We start from the raw sequence: 18,758 nt of genomic DNA on the forward strand, positions 1-18,758 counted from the left end.
TTAACCCCGAATCTCGGCAAATATGATCTATCGATATTTCTCAACACACGTGGACTAAAATTTCTTATTTTCTATTCCAAACATGGACAAGAATAGGATTCTCAATGAGTGAAATGCTTCCAAATCAAAAGTATTGTAGAGAATGAGTAGAACAACTAGGAATAAATGATACCTCAAACAAGTGACGCTTCTACGAGTTAGAGAATAGGAGGGGGGTGGTAGTTTAGCGGCGGAACTGCATCTGTTGTTGTTTCGACGTATGTGTTTCCTGCTGCATTGAGCTCGACTCACCATGTACTCCCAATCCCCGAGGACAATTCCTTGCCATGTGGCCACGTTCATCGCAAGTATAACAAGATCCCCCACGCCGTGGACATTGAGAACGAATATGGCCAAACTGACGACATCGATAACACATAGTCTGACACTTGAGGAGAGCTCTTGGAGTCCCGATATAAAGAGGTGGCTTAAAGCCCTGCTGGTCCTGAGTAAAGTGATTTGATACTCTAGGTTTCTTCCTTTTTGAACCCTCAACACTCTCTGAAGATGATCTGGTACTAACGACTCGATGCCTAGTTTCTCCCACATTCACACCACCTTGCGCACCTTCCAGTGTCTCGACACCTTTTCCGCACTCAGCAATCTCAGGAAACATCGCTTCATCCCTGGTACATTGACTCACTTCATTCTCCCCGTTTGCACTACAACCCTGGTGCTCACGATCCCTGGTCTCACCACACCTATCTCCACGTCTCGAAGACATCCTACTATGGAAGCATAACAAATGAAATCATCAACATTAGCCACCTAATCGTGTGCTACAGGTCTCCAACCTTTCCAACCGAAGTCAACAACTTTGTGCCACTCTATGTGATATATATATGCAATGTCACATCGATATACTGACTCTTCATGCAAGCACACATGTGATTTTGTAAAAAGATGCATCGATTTTTGAACCCCTGAGACTAAAAGTCTCCCCACGGTCTCAAGGTATTCTAAACTTATGCTCTGATACCAAGTTGTCACGCCCTCGATTTTCAACATAATAAAGTAATACATTTCAATAAAAGAGAAACCTCGCATATCATATACGTTACCCAAATGAGTTTCCCACCTGTTTAATTTACAAACAAGTCCTTAAGTTTAGATAATTACAACTTTAGTCAAAAGAAAATTCAGTAATAATTAGTTACAAAACCACCTTTAACAAAAAGAGATCTTCACAAAGATGACGAAATAACCAGTGAAGTCAGCTTCCAAAAGTCTTTTACTGTCAAGCACACAATGCATGCAATCTATTGCCCGGCATCAGAACCTGAAAAGAAAGATTTGGTTGAGCTACACTAGCCCAGTAGAAAATTCTAAACTCAAGCTATATGCAATTTGAATGAACCATGCACCGAGAATGAATGAGTACTGACAGATACGCCTATACCACAAATGACTACCAACAAGCTGCGAATTATCGCCTAAGAGTCCTAGACTTCACATCAATGTCACTAGCCGTTTACTTCTTTAACTAGTTACATTATTAAACTCATGTCATCTCACACTTATCTATAATCAAATCAAAACATCTTATTATTCTCCGTATGATAGTACAATCTTTCTCGTGTCCACATTGATCTTCATTAAATCCCTTAATTGCAAAACCTTTCTTTTCCTTTAATCCGGTATTTCCCATCAAATAATCACTAGGGTCACCTCGGGTCTAGTTCCCTCGAGCGCAGGGTCACCCCGAGTCTTTTCCCTCAATAACAATAATCGGGTGGGGTCACCTTGGGTCTAGTTCCCTCGAGCGCAGGGTCACCCCAAGTCTTTTCCTCCAATAATATGAATCAGTTGGGTCACCTCGGGTCTAGTTCCCTCGAGCGCAGGGTCACCCCGAGTCTTTTCCCTCAATAACGACCACTTGGGTCACCTTTCACACTTTTCACAATCGACATCATTTCATAATTAATTTCATCATCCCTTTAACGGTTATACCACTGAATTTTAATTAGTCATTATGTGACTCCACAAATATACATGTTCATGCCTCCTCTTTTGTTTACATACCCGCATCTTACATGACGTACTAAGCCCATACATAAATTCCTACAATACTCTGTCCATTAGTTATTCACTTTCATTCCGCTTCCCATTTCACAAACATCCATTCATTCAATTAAATCCAAAGACCATTTGATCAATCGCATGGTATTATAAGACCAACAATCTACCATATCGCATATACTCAAATACACACGTCCTCACCGTACCCCTAAGTACACCCCCGTACCTTCGCATACCACATTATTAACCTGCGACTAGACTCTACAATGCCTAATTATCTTGTTTCTATACTCGGAGTCTGTAAAAGCATGTACCAAAGGAATCTGAGAATCTTACGAGTCAAGAGAGAAAACGGATTGCAATAGTACTCGTCGAATCTCTAGACATGTTCACTCTAGTCCATTGGATGCCACTTTAAGTGAGGAACAAGTAACATTCACCAAAACACTTGGAAGGATGTGTAAACAAACTCATTATAGTCAATGAAAAGCTTCGACATGTGAATTGAAAGATATAGGAAAGCAGCTGAAAGATACTGCAGCAGCTCAAATAAGCAGGTGAAAGCAGGTGAAACTTCTAGTCTCCTACCGGTAGGCAAGCAAGTCCTACCGGTAGAACTTGAAAACAGAAAGGCTAACATTCCGGTAAAACCTAGACCTACCGGTAGGTGAACAAGTCCTACCGGTAGAAACTCCAATTCACGCAACCTACCGGTAGGCAAGCAAGTCCTACCGGTAGAACTTGGAAACAGAAAGGTCAACATTCAAATTCGAGCGTGACCTACCGGTAGGCAAGAAATTCCTACCGGTAGAAGTTCGATACATGCTTGACCTACCGGTAGGTAAGGAATTCCTACCGGTAGAAGTTCGATACGTTGAGCAGCTTTTGAGCTGCTGCTGTACGTTTGAGCTGGTTGACAAAATTTCTCAATCGTTCTACCGGTAGGGTAAAAGCTCCTACCGGTAGGAGGAGTTACTTACAGACGATTTCAACAGATTTCGACAGAAAATTTTAAGTTTCGATCCAATCTCAACGACAACCAATACCAGCTCGAATAAGGCATAAAAACACTCAAATAGCATATAAAGTGAGGTAGAATTCCCTACCTCGAAGTCGGAGCACGAAACCCAAGAAGTTACAAGCCCTAGCTTTCCGAAAACCTTGTTCCAACCGGAATACAACTTCTCCGAGCTCGAACCGGAGCGATACGGACCACAATACACGAGTAGAAGATGGAATGGAGGTTATTTGTTGTGGGTTTTGAATTTAGAGGTGAGTTTTTGGGTGAGGGAGTGAGAGAGGTAGAGAGAGCCGAGAGAGAGAACGGGAGAGAGAATGGGATGGGGTTTTGGGAACTATTTTCCCCTGGCACACACACACTTATACACACATGCACCTTATCACACTAACACCCACATCTTTCAAACTCTTCACATTGACCCACAACTAAAATAAACACAATCAATTTCACATTCTATTTTATTTTATTTTTATTTATAAAACGTTTAAATAATATCCGAAAAATACGGGTCCTTACAAAAATCCACTATTTTATATTTTGAGCTAAGCATGGTTGGCATGGATCTCTTTGGACAAATAGAATTGACTGTCGTTAAGAAAGAAGTCAGAGCACGACACATATAATACTATATCGTTTTTTATCTCTAATTTTTTTATTTTAATCTTCAAGAAGGTGTACCTTTTTTGGGTTAATGTATTAAGTGTTCAATTACAAATTACTTGATCTAATAGATGCCTATACTAGAGGACTAAGTGTTCAAATAAATCTTGAAATAAAATCAATACTACTAAGCACAAATAATCAGCTTAATCCGATCCTTATAAGTGCTTGATCTAATCATCTAACTTTTCATTCATATTTCAAAAAAATAAAAGGTTCAATGAATTGGATCGACTTGTAGTTATTGAATTGAGCTTATTTTTTTGCGTGAACCCTCGAAAAGATGTTTACATTTAATGAATGATTCGGATCGTTTATGTAAGACCTGCAGTGGGCTTCACAAAAAAAATCAATGCATGACTTGTCTATGTGGACAGACTTTCTGGAAAAAAACACACTATACAAACCGTGGGATATATTGGACAGTACTAAAGGCGGGCACACGTGTGCAACTCAAATTTTGGAAAAATTTGCCCAATCCCACTTATTATTTGTTTGATCACATTTTGTTAAAATGCGCGTACCCTGCCTCTAGTCAAATAAAGTTTTTTTTTTTTTTTTGGTAAACAGGTCAGAGAAGTTAAACATCAACGGCTCCGCGGTTGAAACACAATTATCCAAAAACAAGACGATAAGATGTGTGCAACTGTCATTGTCCGACGGCCACCGATTTCATCATCCGTTCATACTTCATATTAAAACTCGGCAAACGAGTCAGATCGACGTAATGATGTAAGGGATGAAGAACCCACTTTTATTTGAATACACGGTTTGGAGTTAAACTTAGGCTCCGTTCCTTAACGCAAAAAAAGTACTTATTTTGTAAGAAGATAATTTCAAGTTCAAAAATTATAAACTTATTGAAATAAAAAAATATGCAATATGGATCTTATTTGAAAGATCTCATCGAGATCTTTTATACGATGCAAAAAAAAATTGAAAATTTATTTTTCATTTACATTATTTTTTAGTTTGAAAATATGAAATAAGCTGCTTATTTTTTAAGAAGGTTTCTTAATCTATACGGAAAGGGCATTTTCGACAACCTAAATATCAACTTTCTTCAACTGAAAACAAATTACAAAGATTAAAAGGATCCAAGACATCTTCAAGCTAAAGACGAGAAAAACCACAATGGGAAACAATAGCTCCAGCAATCATAAGCCAACATGAATCCAGAGGGAGAGAATAACAGCCCCAAGGTTGGCAAGAAACCAATAAAGATTACCACCCCGGGTTAGAGATTTGGTGCTGGTATTGTCTATTCGAATGGACTGAAAGTGATGTTATTTGGGCCATCTTGTTTCTAGGCCCATTCAATATCCATTGAATGTTTTTTTTCTCTTCTTTTTGTTTTCTTTTGTAGGCCTTGGTACCTCATCCTCTGTAATCTGTATTTGGTCTATCATCGATGTACCTTTTGTCGAGTTTTAATAAAATCTTGTTGCCTATCAAAAATAAATAAAAAGATACCACTCCTAAAAAGTCGTAAGACCTAAGACCCAAAGCAAAACCCAACCAGGAGACACCAAACCTGGCAAACCACAACGATAACAAAGCAGCAAAACAAGAAACACCTAAAGAAAACGCCTAAGAAATAATTATCCTGCAGTAGCAAATAGTCAAAAAATAACTTCTAGAACTGAAATATATATCCATATGGTAATATTAACATCCTATTTGACATATCAACACGGACCCGCGTGATGAAGGAGTTCTCTGCCCGAAGATCACTTAGTATTATAAATAGCAATACCCATTAATTTGTTTCTCCATGTCATCAATCAAAACCGTAGTTTATACTTCCATCTTCATCATTGTTTAGATCCTTTCTTGTGATTGTAGTTTTTCTTGTTACCAAGCACCACCACAATGACCGGAGGAAAGCACCACCACCACCACCACGTTCAGGAAGAAAACAAGCCAATTGATTATGCACGAGAGGTTAAACACCACAAGCATAACGAGCATCTTGCCAAGCTCGGTGCCGTTGCTGCCGGCGCTTTTGCCAAGGTATATATGCATGTCTCTCTAACACTAACGCTTACTTATCGGATTACTTGTCGATCGCTTACCGGTGAGTCATGTTTCCAAATTTTTTCCCCAAATCAGCATCTCTTAAATCATGAGTACAGATTCACATTAATTCCTAATGAAATGTATTTTCTAGAACGCAAATTGTAATTCTTCTCCACTCAATTTTGTACATTCTTTTACTTAATTATCCGATTTTTTTTCCAACTGTTCAAAAAGTGCTCACTTTTTATAGCCATGTCTCATTTTTGAGATTTTTCTTCTTAATGTAAATTTCAGCATGAAAAGCACATGATAAAGAAAGACCCAGCACACGCTCACAGGCACAAGATAGAGCAGGAAATTGCAACTACGGTTGCAGTTGCAGCCGGTGGGTACGCATTGCATGAGCACCACAAGAAGAAAGAAGCAAAGAAACAAATGAAGCATCACCACGGCCACCACTTGTTTTAATACTTACTTTTTTTTGTAAGGATATTATGTACTATTATCTACGTATATAATTGATTAGCAGTGATTAGCGACTGCTCTAAATAAATAAACGTCTGCGTTGTTCATGCTTGATTACTAGCCATCTAGCTTTTTGTGATATTGAGATCTAGTAACAGTGGAATTAATCTAGCTCTGTTTTCATGTGATGTCTGTTTTCATAGTATGTTGGAGTATTTTTGTTTGTAAAGAGTATATCGGTTGAGAATAAAATTAAAATGCGTTGAATTCATAATTCGTTTCGGTAAAATTTTTGTATGAAGAAATTTCTGATCCTTTCACTTTAATTCGTGAGTATTTTTATGTGAAGAAATTATGGTCCGTTGCATTGCTCCTTAAAGACTTGTCAGAACTTAGACTTCAACCTGCGCCCAACTAAATTTTTACAAGATCAAAATGTAAGACTATCTTAAACACAATGAGCTAGGATGGTCTGGTGATCAAATCTTTGAATTTAAGAGTTTGCTCTTTTAATTGGTATCAGATTCGAAGCCCCATTTGATGGTGTCAACTTTTATGGGGTGAATGCATACAAAACTTTGTCTCGATTTTAATTAACTGCAAAGACGTTTGTGGACAACGAAATTGGTCCCGCGAAAAATGAGTTCAATTGCGTGCAAGCTGATTAGGACAACGTAAGATATTTAAAAAATTTGAATAAGAAAAGGACGAACTCTGTGAAACAATAATCATCTTTTTCTTTTTTTGAAGAGGAATTAATTCCATCTCATACCAAAATCCCGAAGGTATTACATTCTACAGATTTCATCACAAAATACAGAAGTGAACCATAATTATCAAAACTTATAGACGCGAGCACATGCATCAGTCGCAGACTCAGACTCAAAGGCACCTACAGCAAAAGCTACATTTGTCTAGCTTGAATATAATTAATTGGACAAATGTGTTGTCCGACCGATGTCGTTTTGTATACATCTAAAATACTCCATAGTCAACTCGGCAAACCCTGCTAGAGAACGAGACAGATCAACGTGATGGGGATGAACGCAACTTGGACTACAATACACGGTAAAATTAGGGGGGAAAATTGCTGGGTGCTTAAGGGCACTGCCATTCCAATCCCCTCACAACACCACATTATGCGAGACTAACGACTAAGTATATGAGTTTCATATTATTGTCATAGTGTGATTACGAAGAGGTTCAGACATTATGTGACGATGTTTCAAGAGAATTAATGAATTGAAAAAGTTCCGGCATCACGTGATGATGTCCCGAGAGAATTGAATAATTACATTCGTGCGGAGAAACGCGTCCTTTGAAACAAAAATCTATAGGCTAAGATGGTTTGGGTTTTCAAGAGAATTAATGAATTGAAAAAGTTCCGGCATCACGTGATGATGTCCCGGGAGAATTGAATAATTACATTCGTGCGGAGAAACGCGTACTTTGAAACAAAAATCTATAGGCTAAGATGGTTTGGGCATGTCTACCGTAGACCAAGAGATGCAGTAGTTAAGAGAGCAGATATGATAGCTTTGGGTAGCAATGCTACGGGGAGGGGTAGACCTAAATTGACATTAGATACTGTGGTACGCAACGATATGAGTATAGTAGGTTTATGTGAACAAATGGCTCTTGACAGAGCTCAATGGAGGAAAAGGATTTATGTAACCGACCTCAAGTGATTGGGACTTAAGGCTCAGTTTGGTTTGGTTTGGTTTATTGACAAAAATGCATTATTTTTAAATTCTCGTTTTGAGGACTTGAGAATTTTTTTGAGATGGAACTCATGGAAGTAGTATTGGCTTTCACTTTCCTAGAAATCCCTAGTACATTTTTAAGGCTTATTTTCATCACTATTAAGAAAATATTGGTGAGTCCGCTTATAATTTGTCGAGGTGTTCATTTTAAGGTATTAGAAATTAGTTAAGGTCTGTGTAATTTGTCGTCAGGGGTCTTCCTCGACCAACATAAAATGACAAACGGAGACGATGAAATTTTTCGTCGGCAATCAATTTGACGACGAAAATCATGTAATTGCCGACAAAATTTTTTCCTCGTCTTTGACCTTTTTTGTTGTAGTGTTGTAAGCAGCTTGGTTAGGTCTGCATGAATCATTGACCAGTAGCTCCAAGGGCTGCATGTACGTCACCTGTCTTTAACCTTTCTTCATGCTGAAGGATGATGGACACTCAGGCCTTGAGCTGCTTGTAAGCAGCTTGTCCAGATCTGTCATGCAAGAACATTCTAGGCTCTTGAGCTGCTTGTGTGCAGCTTGATGCCTTTTCTGGCCAATTAACAGGCCATAAGTAACATTTGTAAGGAAGTAGGTCTATCTATCAATTGGGCCTGAACTTAAGGTGAATTATGGGCCTCCATTTTCTTTGAAAGTCTTGTGAATCCAATTTTGGAAAGAAAACTTGGACTTTAACTGATTTGGACCTATTTAGAAGGTCTTTATTATTTCTAAATAAACTAGCCTTGGCCTGGATAAAGTGCTCGGGCCTAGTGGGATCAACCCACATCTTTGGCCTGTCTTGGGCTTGGCTTTGTGATAATTCAATTCGACCCAAGCCTTTGCAAGACTTAATTCAATCAATGGCTTCCAAACTGGCCCCATTTCGTGGGCAACTGGTTATAAGGTTTTTCAAGGCAATAGATTGATTTTCAAGGCCTCTTTTTAACCCATAAATCCATTTTTTTATTTTTAGCCAAAAATGGGTGTAAACAGGATAGTGAAATCAGTCTTGCAAAAATGAGTCCAATTGCCCGTAATTTGACTAGGATACCATGAGTTACCAAAAAAAATTACAATAAAGAAAGCACATACTCTCTTGGCATATGCAGGAACCTAGTATTCATCTGATTGATTGTCGAGCAAATCTCAGCCGTTCAGTCGAGATGAAATCTGAATCGTCTATTACCGAGCATGGACGACCCAGATTTGCCAACATGCACCCCGTTTTCTGATTGTTCACACCAATCAGGAGAATAATCTCAATCTTGATTACTGTATTATCTTACGGATGGAGTACTAAACAAAACTTGCATGCATTTGTTGGGGCGTGGGATCCCTCTGTCCCACTCCTCTTGGGGCGTGGGATCCCTCTGTCCCACTCCTCTGTTCCGTTGCTCTGGGTAATTTTTTTTAATTCAAAGCTCTGGTTAATTTGTAGATGGAGGGGGAGAAGGAAAGAAGAAGGGGAGGAGAACACAAGAAGCTATGGTTGAGGAGTAATGCGAAAGAACACAAGAAGCTGTGGTTGAGGAGTAATGCGAAATTGACATGTTTTCACCTCACTTCAAAGCCATGTCATTCCACGTCATTTTTGGCTTGATAGAAGGCATATGGATTGGATTGCAAATTAGTGCCAATTATTATTGTTACAACCTCCAGCTCAGATTTGGCATCTCCCCTTAGAGATAATCAGTCCAAAAATATTGGATGAAAAACGAAATCGTCAAAGAGAAACTTATTCACGGCTCCGCGCAATCATAGTAATTCGTTTCGGCAATCAATGGTTTCAGAAGCGTTTTTAAACTTTGACTGCCGGTAGTAAATATTTCTGACCAGTAATAGTTTGTTTTTAATCCAGACCGTCCAAAATACTTTTGGAAACACGAGATTGAGCACCGTAAATTTTATTTACAGAGACTCTGTAAATAAGTTTTTATTTTTTTAGGGCTTGTTTATTATCCCCTCTATTGGACATCGGACTTAAATAAGCCAAGTGGCTTATTTTTTTGTCCCTATTTAAATTTTTTTCTTATTTGTTAGTTTTTCGTCAATTTTTTTGGAAATTATTGCTTCGTCATGAAGAGAGCTATCTAAAAGTAAAAAATTACGATCGAAACCTAATTTTTTTGAATAAAGACAAACATAAGCCAATTTTTTTGTCCTTACTAAAAAAAAGATTTCGATCGTAATTTTTTATTTTATAGATCCATCTTGTCATGACGAAGTAATAATCCCAAAAAAATTGACGAAAAACTAACAAATGCGAATTTTTTTTAATAAAGAAAAAAAATAAGACATTTCACTTATTTAACCGAACAACTTTTAATTTATCTGCCCTTGGTTTTGCAAAACGCATGCACGCATGTCATTCATTTTGTAGAAATTTAAATGATCTTTGGGTAGTTATTTGTACAAATGTCAAGTCAGTTACAAATCACTATCTTCACGATCGAGATACATTTGTCCTAAAAGAAGTTTAATCGGACAGATGTGGTTGTCCGGCCATTTTATTTTGTGTACAAATCTAATAGTCAACCCCGCAAACCCTGCTAGAAAACGAGTCCGATCAACATAGGGTGAACCCCACATGGACTCTTCTACACCGTTAAATTTTCAACAAAATATTTCAAATTTAAAAAATAATGCATTTACAAAAATAGTTTTTTTGGATTTTTCTTGCATCGTTCAAAAGATTTTATTGAGATCAATCAAAAAAGATCTATACTGTACAAAAAATTATTTCAATAAATTTATTATTTTTAAACTTAAAAATTATAAATAAATACTTTTTTTTTAAGAACTTAGCTTCAGCTGAACACAACCTAAAAAAAACTTCTTTGACCGGAAGATCTTGTATTATTCCAATAGCAAGCATTGAACTTATCTGCACTTGGTTTTTGCAAATGCACTGTGCAGATTCTCCCGAGGTGGACCCATGTCGTACCACTTCGATTATTTAGATCGTTCATTTTGTAGAAACGGACATTTGGTAGATTACTTGATCATCTGATTAGTTAAGCATCATTTTCTCTGTGATGTGATTGAAAGAACCTTATCCCAAAAACAAAAAGGCGATTTCTATATTTGTCATTGTCGGGCTCATTTTCTTTCCCTAATAACCGATGTTCGGCCCATCACCTCAACTAATTCGATGCCCTCAACTTAATGACTGGACAGTTAACCGAGTTTGAAATGTTTGACGTTCGTGATATTTGAACATGGAATCTCATGCAAAACAAATGTTAGTTTTCTTCTTCTTTTTTTTTTTTTTTGATCATCAAAAAAATGTTGCAAGCGGTGTGCCCTTGAACCACGAGGCAATCAAGCCTAGTTTTTTTCTATTAGTGTAGCCCATTTTGTGTATGTAGGACTCCATTATCAAATAAGCCAATGAAGAGATATGGTTCATTACGATAACTAATTAGAATTATAGATGAAAAAAAACTCTTAATAATAAAAGAGACATTGATGGACTATGTGTCTTTTAATAATGATCTCTAAGACCCTCTTTTCTCTTCTATAAAAGGGTTAGAATACTCATCCCTTATTCTTACAGTTTTTTCCATTAATTAAAGTACTGGGGTATTCTAGAAAAGTAAAAACAGAGAGAAGAAGGTGAGCCAAGAATTAAAGTGTTTCTAATTAAAGGAGTTTGTTCTCTATAATCTAATCACGATGGCCAACAAAGGTACGCTATTTATTGTTCTTGAAATGTGTTAAATTCAAGATCCTGTTATATTTGTTTTTCGCATAATAGTTTTAATACATATATAGATTTACAACAAACATTTATTACTTTCTCATATCCATTTAGACAAACTTCTTGGGGTCGGGTTTATTGTTGTCCGACTGATTTCATAGCAGTATTATAACTCCGGAAACCTTGAGAAAAAACGAGTGAGATCGACGCGATGATCTAGCTAGGGATGGAAAACCCACTTGGAAATATAGTTGGATTTGACCACACCGTGTGCAGTTAAACTTAATCTATAAGGAAAGGGCATTTCCGAGAACCGAGTGTCAACTTTCTTCGGCTGAAATAAAACAATTGCAATCAAATAAAAAATGTTACCTACTTTCAACTGAAAAATCCACATTTCAGGAGTTTCTGAAACTTGACATATCAACACGGAACCGTGTGATGACGGAGTCTTTGCCCTAAAATAACTTATAAATACCAATACCGATGAGTCTCTCTAAATCATCAATCAAAACCTTATAAGTTTATACTATACCATCTTCATCAATTATTTTTAAGATCCTTTTGTTGTGATTTCTTGTAAGAACCACCACAATGACCGGAGGGAAGCACCACCACGGCCACCACGTTCAGGAAGACAGCAAGCCAATTGACTATGCGAAAGAGGTTAAACACCACAAGCATAACGAGCACCTCGCCGAGCTCGGTGCTATTGCTGCCGGCGCTTTCGCCGTGGTATGTCTCTCTAAGCCAATTTCGTATTCTCTTCTACTCAATTATTCTTCTTCTTCTTCAATTGGTCAAAAAGTGCTCACTTGTAATAGCCATGTCTCGTGCATATTTGAAAATTTGCTTTTGATGTAAATTTCAGCATGAGAAGCACATGATAAAGAAAGATCCAGCACACGCCCACAGGCACAAGGTAGAGGAGAGAATCGCAACTACAGTCGCTGTTGCAGCCGGTGGATACGCATTGCATGAGCACCACGAGAAGAAAGAAGCAAAGAAACATATGAAGCACCACCACGGCCACCACTTCTTTTAATATTCTTATTTTTTTGTAAGGATCGATTTTATTTATTATTTACGAAATTGATTAGCAGTGATATTGATCAGCAACTGCTCTAAATAAATAAACGCCTGCGTGCGTTGTTTAATTTATTCTTGATTACTAGGTCTCTACCTTTTTGTGATATTGAGATCTAGTAATAGTGGAGTAATATCTAATTCTGTTTTCATGTGATGTGTTTGTAAAGAGTATATTTGTTTATGAATGAGTAAATCCAGTGTTTTAAGTTCTCATTTCAGATCTTCCGGCCCTTTTGGAGTATATTTGTATTTGTTTATGAATGAGTAAATCCAGTGTTGAGACTGTGCAAATAAAAAATGCGTTGAATCCATATATAAGTCGCTTTGGTAAAATTTTTGTATGAACCAAACTTAAAGTCAGATGTAATGTAGGCTGAAATTATCGACTTTAAGCTCGATGGCATCAACTTTTATGGGGTCAATGCATACAAAATTTTGTCCCGCCTTTAATTGCAGAGCCCTTCGTGAACATCGAAATTGGTCCTCCAAAACTGAGTCCAATTGCACACAAGAGAACACTTTGAATTATTTAAAAATTAAAAAAAGGGCAGAACGGAATTTGTGAAATGATAATCATCTTCTTTAATGTAGGGTTATTCTCCTTTTATTAATGAAAGTTACCTACCATGTTGACCAAAAAAATGCGGGAACGAATTAACCAGCCCAGATTCATCTGGATGACTGTTCACTCGAATCAGGAGGATTATCATAATCTTGGTAATTTTCTTGAAAAGTTGCATGCATGTGTTGGGGCTTAATTGCAAGCTCTAAAAGTTCTCCATTCGATCGGCTACCCTTTCTATCATTTGGGTTATATTCATTTTGTAGAAAAATATCGTTGAGTAATTAATTGCACAAATAACCAAGTCAATAAGAAATCAGCAGCTTCATGATCGATGTACATTTGTCTTGAATATAATTAATTGGACAAATGTAGTTATTTTGAATATACATCTAACAATAGTCAACTTGGCAAACCCTGCTAGAGAATGAGAGAGATCAACGTGATGGGGATGAACCCCACTTGGATTCGCGACTAAGCATATGAGTTTCATATCATTATCATTGTGTGAATGTAAAGAAGTTCAGGCATCATGTGTGATGATGTCCAAGAGAATTGAATAATTAGTACTTTCATGCGGAAAAGTCCTTTTAGAACTTAAATCTATGGGATATATAAAAGTCATTGTTTAGACTAAACTATCAACTTTCTTCAACTGGAGAAAAAAGTTGAGAAAATAAAGGAAAACACTTATTCAACCAAAATGTTCAATCTTTTTCAGTGTCGGCTCCAAGAATTTTTATTTGAATGTCTAAAATTTACCTTAACTCTACTAGCTAGATCTATTAACTAACCAGTAATACATACACAAAATTTCATATAATAGTGTGCATAGTCGATCTGATCAAAAAATATATAAGTTTTTAACATTGTTTTTCAACAAATTTTATATTTTGAGCCAAACAAGATGAACCTGATGAAATTAAAAATTAAAAATTATTTAGGGGAAATTGTGACGAAAATGTTGGCATGGATCTTTTTGGACAAATAGAGTCGACTATCATTTAGAGAGAAGTCAAACACAATACGAATAATACTATATCGTTTTCTATCTATCGATTTTATGTTAACCTTTAAGAATATGTACCTTATTTTGGGCTAATGTATTAAGTGTTCAATTATGAATTACTTGGTTTAATAGAAGATTAGATGTGTATACTATAGGACTGAGTGTTCAAATAAACCTTGAAATAAAATCAATTCTGCTATAAACGGTCATTGAGTAGATTATTTGCACAATAATCAGATAAGTCAAGCATCAACATCTCACAATTATCTGCAAATCATAAGATTTGTGCAACTGTCGTTGTCCGACGGCTGATTTCATCGCCTGTTCATACTTCATAATAAAACTCAGCAAATCCTGGGAAAAAAAGAACGAGCTAGTCAGATCGACGTAATTATCTAGGAGGATTCGGAGAGGCTACCAAGCATCCCCTGCCAAGCAAAAAAACAGCACCGTTTCAAGACATGCAAAACAAAAGGGACGCTGGCTGCTGTGTTGGTAATTGTTGGTTGTTTGGTTTGCCTTAACACATGTTACTTATTGTTAATTTTGTAGGATCTATTACGGGTCCTATAAAGATAATTCAAATGTAAGTTAGCTTAGAATTTTTTTTTATATGTTCTTAAAAAAAATTAGCTCAATCTGATATTGGTAAGTGTTGTTTAAGCATTCGTAGGGAGTTTCAGAATTCGTAGGGCGCCCTATGAAAGCCCTATTGTCAAAAATTAATTGTGATCCTTTAGGATAAAATGATCCGGATAATAAAATCTTCGCACCGGTTCAAACGAATTGAAAATTGAAGCACTTAATTTTTTAATCATATTTTTTATTTTTGCTGGGCCCATTACGGGTTAAAAAACTTTAAGTGATCCAATTTTCAATTAATCCGTTAGAGCTGATGCGAAGGTCTTATTTTTTCGATTATTATCCTAAAGAGTCATAATTAATTTTTTACTCTAGGGCTTCTATAGGGCGCCCTACGAATACTAAAATAGCCTTTACAGCTATCGGATTGAGCTAATTTTTTTTAGGAAGCACTAAAAAATATTCTAATCATAACTTGCGATTTGAGTCATATTTATACGACCTGTAATAGGTCCCACATAAATAAAAAATAAAAAGTAACATTTGTAGGCAAACCAAACAACCAATATTAAAACCAACACACCAGCAGCCAGCCAGCATCCCTTTGCTTTGTCATGAAACGGTGCCATGTTTCTTGCATGGCAGGAGACGCCCGGATCCGATCTAGGAATGAAGGGACTTTGATTTGAATAAACGGTTTGGAGTTAAACTTAATCTATACTGAAAGGGCATTTTCGACAACCAAAATATCAACTTTCTTCAACTGAAAACAATTATAGTAATCAAATAGTCAAAAAATAACTTCTAGAACTGAAATATATATCCATATGGTAATATTAACATCCTATTTGACATATCAACACGGACCCGCGTGATGATCGAGTCTTTCTCCTACTATTATAAATACATAGCAACACATATTAGTTTCTCCATATCATCAACAATCAAAAATACTTCCACCATCTTCATCATTGTTTAGAGATCCTTTGTTGTGATTGTAGTTTTTTATTTGTAAGCACCGCCGCCACAATGACCGGAGGGAAGCACCACCACCACCACATTCAGGAAGAGAACAAGCCAATTGATTATGCGCAAGAGTTTAAACACCACAAGCATAACGAGCACGTCGCCAAGCTCGGTGCCGTTGCTGCCGTCGCTTTTGCCAAGGTATATATGCGTGTCTCTCTGACACTAATGCTTATTTATCAGATTACTTGTCGCTTACCAGTTATTATACAAAAGTTACTTAATTAATTTGCGGGTTTGATAAACAACGATTTTCTTGTACATTCATGTTTACAATTTTTTTCCCAAGTCCTATCTCATAAAATTATTTCGTTTGCCAAGCAAAAAAACATAAAAATCATGAGTACAGATTCAAATTCATAATGGAATGTATTCTCTAGAACGCAAGTTGTAATTCTCCTCCACTCAATTTTGTACTTTCTTTTACTTAGTTATCGATCGGTTTTTTCAACTCTTCAAAAAGTGCTCACTTTTTATAGCCATTAAGCCATATCTCATAGTTGACATTTTTCTTGTAATGTAAATTTCAGCATGAGAAACACATGATAAAGAAAGATCCAGCACACGCTCACAGGCACAAGATAAAGCAGGAAATCGCAACTACAGTCGCAGTTGCAGCCGGTGGATACGCATTGCATGAGCACCATGAGAAGAAAGAAGCAAAGAAACAAATGAAGAAGCATCACCACGGCCACCACTTCTTTTAATACTTACTCTTTTCGAAGGATATTATGTATTAGTATATATCTACGTAGAATTGATCAGCAGCAGTACACTGCTCTAAATAAATAAACATATGCGTTGTTTATGCTTGATTACTACAGTAGGTCTCTAGGTTTTAGTGATAGTAACAATATTGGTGTTAATCTAGTTCTGTTTTCATGTAAGAGTATATATATTAGTTAATAATGTTTCATATGTATACTACGTTGGAGTAAAATGGTTAGAAACTTGTTTATGTGTAAATCTAGTTCTTTTCAGATCTTCCGGCCCTGTCTTTTTTTTTTTTTAAATCAGTTGACTTGAGGACCGTGCAATGCAAAGAATCCTTAATTCGTTTTGATAAAATTATTACATGAACCAAATTAAAACTCCGATGAAAATGAAGGCTGAATTTAAAATGAATCTGATCCTTCGACCTTAATTTGTGAGTAAATTTATGAGGAGAAATTATGTTCCGTACGTAGCGTTGCTCCTTCTTTCTCCGTTACCAGCATTTTTCAGAACTTAGACTTCAACTAATTTTGGACCGCCTCGTTGAAATGTTGTCTCGTTAAAGATAATTATACAAATATCATGCGACTCTGCACTTTATGAGGTGACGATGCTCCAGGAGCCTTCTCTTCCATATATTTGTGTGAATTTTCCCACCAAATGTGTGGCTCCCACTCGTGGAAATGTGAGAAGGAAAAAAGTTGTGGATTGTCAAGTAGGTGACGATACTCCAAGAGCACTAGATAATCACCTATGTATTAGATATTAGATAATAATAATAAAAAAAAAAAAGACTATCTTTATGGGGACCATGCTCCTTGCCCACTGAGGCACTAATGATGATAAAAGGAATATGGGGACCAAGCTCCTTGCCCACTGAGGCACTAATGATGATAGAAGGAATAAGATGAACACCTTTATTACTTATCAGAAATGGTAACGAATAAGACTATCTTGTTCTTTTTTTATAGATAGATAAAAAAAAAAAAAGGACCATTTTTTTAAAAGTTAAACACAAAGGTGTTGGTCTGGTGATTAAATCTTTGAATTTAAGAATTGGCTCCTTTAATGGTATCAGATTTAAAAACTCCAGTATATCATAGTCGTATAGGGTTTGGGTGTCAAATTCATTGGAATGCATTTCCTGCGTAGTGATGCCCATGTATACTCACATCCCCTGATTCTCAATGTATCCATCCTAATCGATGTATCCTTTCAAGTGTTATAAAATTTCACTTTTGCCGAGAAAAAAAATTGTATCCATCGTTATCCATCCTTTGGATGGTATTCGTGTGTTAAAATTGTAATTGTATGGCGTTAATCATGCAAGCTCCTGCTGGATGATTTGCGTCTCCCCCTCCCCAGGTTGAGTCTAAGCATGTGTGCTCCTCAGCTTTCCCTCTTGATATATCCTTTTGAGTGTTATAAATTTCGCATTTGGTGAGAAGAAAAAATGTATCCATCCTTATCTATTAATAAATTTGTTCTTCGGTGTTCAAAAAATTGAAAAGATTTGAAACCCTGGCCTTTGACGGTGTCAACTCTTATGGAAAATGTAATTGGTCCCAAAAAAAGATTCCAGTTTCGTATAAGCAGATTAGAACACTGTGAGTTATTATAAAAAGAAAATATTGATATATAGAAAGAACGAACCATTGGCTTATGCGGGAACCTATTAACCAGCCAGCATTCATCTGGATGGATCGGTCACACCAATCAGGAGTATAATCTTAATCTTGACCATTTTTCTTGTGAATGAAGTAATGAAAAGTTGCATGCATGTGTTGGGGCTTGTTAATTGGACGCTCTAGCTAGCCTCTAATTAAGCTGTCCAAAATATTGGATCAGATCAGAAAACAACCTAATTATATATTTTACTACAATACTTTAAGGGTGGCCCTAATGCCACGACACATTTTGTTAGGGCCACGACAGCTTTTGTGTAATTGACTATTCAGCCCTCGTTAGTCAACGTCTCTGCCAATCAATTCAATGTTCTCTTTCTCTTCGTCTCTCTCTTGTTCATGAACAGAGCAACCTCTACATTGGTCCACCTCTCCGTTGGCCCATTTCCTTGGCTTTACTACTCATCAGCATCACACAACAGCACAC

At 36.7% G+C, this 18,758-nt stretch overlaps 4 protein-coding genes across 4 annotated transcripts in view; all 4 read left to right on the forward strand.

The window, feature by feature from the left end:
* Positions 1-5,501: 5,501 nt before the first annotated feature.
* Positions 5,502-18,758, forward strand: part of LOC131306492 (abscisic stress-ripening protein 2-like) — a 36,927-nt gene continuing 23,670 nt past the window's right edge. The window contains exon 1 of the mRNA XM_058332762.1: positions 5,502-5,605. The gene's annotated coding sequence lies outside the window, so the exon portion shown is untranslated. The remainder of the gene's footprint in view (positions 5,606-18,758) is intronic.
* On the forward strand, positions 5,596-6,497 carry LOC131306491 (abscisic stress-ripening protein 2-like). Its single transcript, XM_058332760.1, has 2 exons — positions 5,596-5,752; positions 6,053-6,497. Exons 1-2 carry the CDS (start codon positions 5,612-5,614, stop codon positions 6,224-6,226), a joined length of 315 nt encoding a protein of 104 aa, XP_058188743.1. The 5' UTR covers positions 5,596-5,611; the 3' UTR covers positions 6,227-6,497.
* LOC131306490 (abscisic stress-ripening protein 2-like) lies at positions 12,098-12,971 on the forward strand. Its single transcript, XM_058332759.1, has 2 exons — positions 12,098-12,399; positions 12,536-12,971. The coding sequence occupies exons 1-2, from the start codon at positions 12,259-12,261 to the stop codon at positions 12,707-12,709; spliced, it is 315 nt and encodes a 104-aa protein (XP_058188742.1). The 5' UTR covers positions 12,098-12,258; the 3' UTR covers positions 12,710-12,971.
* Positions 15,844-16,828, forward strand: LOC131306493 (abscisic stress-ripening protein 1-like). Its single transcript, XM_058332763.1, has 2 exons — positions 15,844-16,073; positions 16,463-16,828. Exons 1-2 carry the CDS (start codon positions 15,936-15,938, stop codon positions 16,637-16,639), a joined length of 315 nt encoding a protein of 104 aa, XP_058188746.1. The 5' UTR covers positions 15,844-15,935; the 3' UTR covers positions 16,640-16,828.

The sequence above is a fragment of the Rhododendron vialii genome, chromosome 11a (genome assembly GCF_030253575.1).
Source record: "Rhododendron vialii isolate Sample 1 chromosome 11a, ASM3025357v1".
Lineage (NCBI taxonomy): Eukaryota > Viridiplantae > Streptophyta > Magnoliopsida > Ericales > Ericaceae > Rhododendron > Rhododendron vialii.

Coding starts and splice junctions, on each gene's coding strand:
- LOC131306491 (XM_058332760.1), top strand. CDS start 5,612: ATGACCGGAGGAAAGCACCACCACCACCACCACGTTCAGGAAGAAAAC. Junction 5,753..6,052: donor CTGCCGGCGCTTTTGCCAAG/GTATATATGCAT, acceptor TGTAAATTTCAG/CATGAAAAGCACATGATAAA.
- LOC131306490 (XM_058332759.1), top strand. CDS start 12,259: ATGACCGGAGGGAAGCACCACCACGGCCACCACGTTCAGGAAGACAGC. Junction 12,400..12,535: donor CTGCCGGCGCTTTCGCCGTG/GTATGTCTCTCT, acceptor TGTAAATTTCAG/CATGAGAAGCACATGATAAA.
- LOC131306493 (XM_058332763.1), top strand. CDS start 15,936: ATGACCGGAGGGAAGCACCACCACCACCACATTCAGGAAGAGAACAAG. Junction 16,074..16,462: donor CTGCCGTCGCTTTTGCCAAG/GTATATATGCGT, acceptor TGTAAATTTCAG/CATGAGAAACACATGATAAA.